Raw genomic sequence first — 6,842 nt, 5'->3', positions numbered from 1 at the left:
TAAAGCAGAACTTCAAGTCTTCCAAATTTCTTCTGAGAAGCCCCCACGTTACAGTATATTCAATATATTGTTTTCTTTCTGGCCCTCACCCCACCACAAAAATTGCACAAAACGTTTGGTCACTCCTGGGCTGCCTTCAGTCTGATAAAACGTAGCAAAACATTTATTTAAACGGAAACGGTGGAGCATTGAACACTTGTGTTACGCGAGTGCTGCAACTATGGCAGCTAAGGTCATTCTTAGCGTCCTTTTCGAAGAATTTTCATAGCCTGATGAATTGAAGCTAATTATATAAACAACTACATTTAAATGCTTTCAAAAACATGACAAAGAGTGCATAATATGTTAAAATTAAACAATTATTAGCTTATTCTATTAACATAAAACTTATAGTAAAATACTTACGACAAACATGTGTCCTTAGTTGTTGTATACACCAAGCTGCAGGCCGTATTTGTAGATGACTTTATTATAATCTGTTGTATGCGCTGCCTTTTTAAATACGGTGGAGTTTACACACACACACACACACACACACACACGTCGCTGCTTATTGGTTAACATGTCGAAACGTGTAGCAAAGCGGTGCACAACGTTTTGACATTGAACGCGGCTCTGGCCTACAGCGTTTAGCTGTTCAGCCTACAGCAGTTTAGCCCCGCCCATTTAGGTTAACGTTATGAGAATGAGGCACAAAACAGGCCAGCCACTCAGAACAGAGGTAATTTACATATTTCAGTCTAAAGCACAGTAATAAAAACAGCCTGTTTAATTTTAACAAGAACTGACAAAGAAAATGAAGACAGTCGTGTAAAAAAGATGGACTGTTTCAGTCTATGGTCAAAAAATTTATTATGACTGTTTTTGGTACATAAAACCACAAAAATGTTATAAGTGGTCATTAAGGGGAAAAATGTAGAACATGGGCTGTTTCATATTTTCCAGTTAATGAAAAGACATGGCTAGACTATATCTATATATTGATTATTTAATTGTTTGACTGATTATTTAATTATTTTATATACAAAACGTTTATCAGTAAATTATATGTCAGTTTAATAGCACCTTTTATGCCAGGTCCGCCCTGATTCCCAGATTACTTTGAGACTTTATCAATCCTCCTAGACTTTGTAGCTGAGTTGCCAACGTGTAACCTTATATACGACTGAAGTGAAACGGAGCTAGTTACGGCAGAAATAGTAAATGCTACATTTATAGTGGCTCTGTTGGGGCTTTTCCTTGCTCAGCTCTACTTAAAATATGAACACTGAGCAAAACATTTATTTTTTCACCTGGAGAAACTCAGCGGATGCCTCTAGTGGATGAATCAAGCAGCCGCTGGATCTGTTTCACCCTCCAACTCACCATGGAGCTGTGGTCTCAGGGAGCAGCTGTGATCTGGACACTGTTCTTGTTTTACTGTATATCCACAGTTAGGGGTTTTCAGATGAAAATGATATATTGCACGATTTCTGACAGCTGTGACTGCGACTTCAAGCCAAACATAAAGGGTAAGAACAACAAAGTCTTTGGTTTTTAGCCCTAAGCTAGCTAGCTAGCTAACTGATACAAATAACATTAGCTCTCGGCTCACTAAACACACATTTACTAGTCATTTACTGAAACTGTACAGTTATTCTTAAGGAGAGGTTATTTTACCTTCTAATTCTTGTATTTTGCCTTTTCGTTTCGCCAGTTAAGGTTACTAGCTTGCTAGAAAGATGTAACAGTTACCCATTATTATTAGCTAGCTTGCTAGTTCCCAATACAGCAATAGACATTGCCTAATTTCCCCAGTAGCGTCCGCTACCTAGACACCTACCGGCATCTGTTAGCTAAAGGACTTGGGTTAGGTTAGCTAGCTTAGTTCGCATTACATTCAGTTTAGATTTAACTAGCTAACGTGGGCTAAGTGTTATCCTGGAAATTAAATAAAGTCCAGATACCTCTGCTAATTGTGTCTGACGAGGCTCAAGTTGTTTTCTTATTCGCGAAGAAAATTCGAAGTTTCCATTCCAGGTTAAATTGAACAGCAGTTAGACTCGGGCGCTTGTACATTTAAGGTGGAACGGGAAATTCGAATGAGCTACTAACGACTAAGAAACGAATCTTAACTTTATCTGGATCTGCTCGTGTAGTCTCTGGGTGTGCTGGATCAGAGAGCTTCATAACAGTGACACCGATATTTATTTCTTCTCCCAGGACTGGAGTGGGACCTTTATAAAAATTTATATGGGCAGCATCTGGCGCAGGATATTGTGTCAGAGTCGGTGGCCAGTTTCCTGCAGAAGGAAAGTCCAGATAGACCACTGGTGCTATCCTTCCACGGAGCCTCAGGGACTGGTAAGAGTATGGTCAGCACTATGCTGGGACGCCACCTGTATGGAACAGCTATGGGAAGCCCTTACATCCATCAGTATGTGCCCACACTGCACTTTCCCTTAGCTGACCGGGTGAAGCAATACAAGGTAATGTAGTGCTTTTTAAGTACTTTTGTAAATCATATTTTCTGCTATAATACTCTTCAGCATGCCTGCACTAATACCTCTATAAAGAAAAACAAAACAAGCAGTTAGCATGATAATAAGTGAGACCCATGTAAACTTTGTAACATGAAAGAATAACTCAGCTTCTCAAGTTCACTGCTCATATTCTTCTCACTCTTCAACACAGTCAGATCTGAAGCGCTGGGTGCAGGGTAACCTCACAGCCTGTGCTCGCTCTATCTTTATATTTGATGAGATGGAGAAGATGCCCCCTGGCGTGATTGATGTATTAGAACCGTTCCTTGGGCCTTCACATGTTGTTTTCCAGACTAACTACCGCAAGGCCATCTATGTTTTTATCAGGTATGTCTGACTGAGTAAGTGAGCATTAGCCTAGACAGAGCGTCTTAGTGAAGTTTACTTGACTTTAGTGTGATATCTGTGCTTGTATGTTCAAAGTTAGCATTACAGTTAGCAGTACATCTTATATGAAAATGTCAGAGTGACTGATAGAGTAGAGCAACAGTAAATGAGCATGTAAGCTGGTCTTTGGAGGGGAAGAAGATATTTCATAAGTAAAGAAATTTTATTAGTGACACCTTGCTAAGGGCAACATTCAGAAGGCTACATTGCACCTACATAAGCCCTTTATGATGTCTAGCATAAACCTACATAAACATATAGTCTCTGTCCAAAAAAAAGCTGTGTATTTACATTTTTGTCCATTTTTATTTTTCGAAAATGTAATGATGAGTAGACAAATTAAAATGTTCCAGAATTATTTGGAATAAAACCTCTTTGCATTAACTTGCATCAAAAGTTGAGAATGTTTTGCCTCCACCTGTAAAGTTGCTGTTTTGGATATAGATGTTTTTCTTTGGACAGCGACAATACCGTCCGGTTCATAAGTATTTAGACAGTGACACCATTTTTGGTGCACCTGTCAGAGTCAGTCACCTGATCTCCAAACTCAGCCTTTGGTGATGTCTGTGGGTTCCAGATTTCAGGCAGTCATTGACTGCAAAGATTTGCATCAGAATATTAAAAATAATCTTTGTTTTTATAATTAGGTTAGTTTGTCCATTTACTTTTGAGCCTGTGAAAATTGAGGGACTGTGGAAAAAATGTCTAATTCCTGAACAGTTAATGCAAATTTTTTTGTTAAACCCTTTGAATTAAAGCTGGAAGTCTGCGCTTCAATCTTATCCTGACTGCTTCATTTTCAGATCCATTGTGGTGGTGTACAGAGGAAAATCTACAAAAAAATGGCCAAATACATATAGACCTGACTGTATAGAAAGGCTTGTTTAAACAAGTGTCACTTGTCATAAAGGCTAGTTTGTCAAATTTTATGTCATGTCACCTCAGTAGGTGTTACGACAGATGCCACTTGTTGGAATAAGCTTTTATAAATGTCTCTTATTTGTTTATGTTAATTACCATTAAAGGTTCATGCAGGTGTCATGTAGCTATATGAATGCTGCCCTTCAGGAAAGTGTTATTTTATTTTATTACATTGTCATTTCTCCTGCTAGTTTTGATTATTTCACTTCAGCTTGTTGTATTTCCCAGTTATCATTATGGACCTTGCTTTGCTGATATGATATTCTTTTGCTCTAGCACTGCAGGTCAAGAGGTCATTAACAGAGTAGCTCTAGAGAGCCGACAGGCAGGACGAGACAGAGAGGAGATCCAGCCAGAGGAGCTTAAGGAGGCCATTGCAGAGGCTGTGTACAACAATAAGAATAGTAAGTATCATTCTCTGGTCATACATGCTTTGAAGTATGTTGTTTTAGTACATGATTGCTGAGAATGCACTGCAGATAACCTTATATGTAACTTTATCTATAAACACTGCTTATTCTTCAAATATAATTAATTGAATGTATTCCAGCACAAAACCAGAAGCAGTGTTATGGTTCTTACAGTATACTTTGCTGCTTGATATCAGAAGCAAGATCATAGCTCATTTGTCCAGACCAAATATAAATAACTTGTGAATGAACTTTGCTCTCCAGGTGGATTCTACCATTCCAAAATAATCTCTGAAAAGCGAATAGCTCATTTTGTGCCCTTCCTGCCCTTGTGTCGGCGCCACGTGGAACGCTGTGCCCAGCGGGAACTGTGCCAACGCGGTGAGTGCCAGCGCAGAGACGTGGCAGTGGCAGTAGGGGGCGCCGTGACCTACACACCACAGGATGGACAACACTTCTCAAGTACTGGGTGCAAACTAGTGCCTGCTAAAGTCAACCTTTTCCTCTGAGGATTGAGATTTAATGTCTGTGGTCACACATGAACAGCAGGCCAGGTGGAGTTCATCCATGCCAGTCTGCAGGGGCAGTGAACAAGTTTCTGTAGAAGAACTGGTGAGAAGTGGCCTGAAAATCAGAAATGCAGCTTGGGACGCTGCCTTTTTTTAAGAAAAAAAACTGAGTTTACAGTTGGGATCATGGTATCTTCATGTAGATACTCATAAATACCTTGCTGGCAAGGTTTGTCTCTAAGAAGCCTCTGTATGTGCCAAATCTCTGTGCAAAGAGGTTCTGCTGTTGATCATTTTATTAGGCAGGTGCACAGAGTTGCCATCAGCTGATTTGCCAGTTTAAAATCAAAAGGGAATGGCTTTTTCCAGCTGCAACAATTTTACCTGACTGAAGAGGATTTTTAATTGTATTTAAAATAATTTGCTGGTTTAAAATCAGGAATTTAAAAGATTTTCATTATTTATGAGAGTCTGGGGAATGAAGTGCTGTATTCTCTGTCTTTACCAATAGGTGACAGTATTGTCACATTTGGTCTGATAAGTCGTCTTGCTTCTCATTTTTAATTAGACTTCTGATTGTAAACAGAGATGGAATGTCAATTCCTTAAAATGGTATACATATATATTGTTAGCAGTAAACAGCGAACAGTTTGTGTTCTTGTATCCCCCCACAACTAAATATGGATAGTGCCATAGTTGCTGCCAAATGAGTCCATGTTTCATAGTGCAAGTTGCACTTCAAAATGGATGAGTGTATTATTTACAGTACTGATGTAGTGATGAACTCACACACTGTACTATGGATGGGTACAGTGTTGGGTTGCAACTGCAAGAGCAGATTTGAAAGTTCAAACTGAAGGTTCTAATCCAGCTATATGGTACATCCTGAAATGTTTTGAAAATTCTGCTTGCCTTTGCCTAAACTAAAACACACATTCTTTCAGTATTAAACTGAAAATCTTTTCAAATTACTTGAATTTTTCTATGCACTCTATTTGAAAATTAAACTTTATAGACTTAGCAATGCTTATTTTCTTGTACTTGGTCCTTGTATCTGATATCCATACTTTCATCTGACCAAGGAGTATCATGTTATTTATAAGTTATAGCTGTCAGATGATTTATTCATGCCCAATCCCAAGCACTCAGCTGACACACAGTATGTTCTGCTGTTTGCAGACATGCCCTGTAATTACTGAATTCAGTTACTTTAAGGTGAATGCATTGCTGCAGGGGTATGAAGCCCCCAGGATTGGGCTTCAGTGGAACTGCGTTCATTGAAGTGATGGAGCACCATCCAGTTTTGGGATGAGTTGGAGTGGTGTTTGTGATCCAGAACTAATCATCCAACATCAGTACCTGACCTCACTAGTGCTCTATTGGCTGATGCTACACCCTTGATTTCAGAAGAAATATTTAATACATATTGACATATAGGGCCAGTTTTCCAGACTCATATTAAGTTTAGGTCTAGACCAAAAATTATTTCCAATGGATGTTTCACCATTGATGCTTCAATTTAGTCCAGTGCTAGGCTTAATCTGTGTGTGGGAAACAGGCCCATAACGAATAATATCATCGCTAACCATGAAGAGGAGAAAAATACTGTGCTTCATAGTGCCTCAGATTATTAAATTAAAAGCCCATTTGTTTTCTCTGTTCAGATTGTGTTTGTGCTTATTCATGTTTCCTGTGTATGTTGCATATTGTGTGCCTCGTTGTGGGTACTACAGATTTAAACTGTCTGCCTTGAGTAAATGTGTGAAGGGGACATTATCTTGGCTGGGGACAAAGAGTTAGATTTGCTCTAGAGACATACAGTATGTATAAAACTGATCCTAGATCAGCACTTTCACTCTACGGTGCTTGATATATATAGACAGTACTGTGCAAGTACCAATCTTCATTTATTTTTGTTCAGAGAAAAAAACAAGGAAAAAGAGCAGACAACATATTTAACAGAAAATAACACAAGCCCCAACAATTACATATAATTTAAAGTTTTTCAGCGTTTAGTGTGTCCACCCTTTGCCTTATTACAGCTTTCATTCTTTTTGAGAAAACTTCTCAGTTTTACAAAGAAATCTGCAGGG

At 38.8% G+C, this 6,842-nt stretch overlaps 1 protein-coding gene across 1 annotated transcript; it reads left to right on the top strand.

Moving 5' to 3' along the window:
• The first annotated feature begins 1,141 nt into the window (after window positions 1-1,141).
• Window positions 1,142-6,412, top strand: tor2a (torsin family 2, member A). The gene is made up of 5 exons (XM_036599032.1): window positions 1,142-1,511; window positions 2,203-2,468; window positions 2,674-2,849; window positions 4,107-4,234; window positions 4,505-6,412. The coding sequence occupies exons 1-5, from the start codon at window positions 1,310-1,312 to the stop codon at window positions 4,747-4,749; spliced, it is 1,017 nt and encodes a 338-aa protein (XP_036454925.1). The 5' UTR covers window positions 1,142-1,309; the 3' UTR covers window positions 4,750-6,412.
• Window positions 6,413-6,842: the final 430 nt, after the last annotated feature.

The sequence above is a fragment of the Colossoma macropomum genome, unplaced genomic scaffold (assembly GCF_904425465.1).
Source record: "Colossoma macropomum unplaced genomic scaffold, Colossoma_macropomum, whole genome shotgun sequence".
NCBI classification, from domain to species: Eukaryota; Metazoa; Chordata; class Actinopteri; order Characiformes; family Serrasalmidae; genus Colossoma; species Colossoma macropomum.
This window is presented reverse-complemented; position numbering and strand designations above follow the sequence as displayed.

Coding starts and splice junctions, on each gene's coding strand:
- tor2a (XM_036599032.1), top strand. CDS start 1,310: ATGCCTCTAGTGGATGAATCAAGCAGCCGCTGGATCTGTTTCACCCTC. Junction 1,512..2,202: donor CTTCAAGCCAAACATAAAGG/GTAAGAACAACA, acceptor TTCTTCTCCCAG/GACTGGAGTGGGACCTTTAT. Junction 4,235..4,504: donor TGTGTACAACAATAAGAATA/GTAAGTATCATT, acceptor TTTGCTCTCCAG/GTGGATTCTACCATTCCAAA.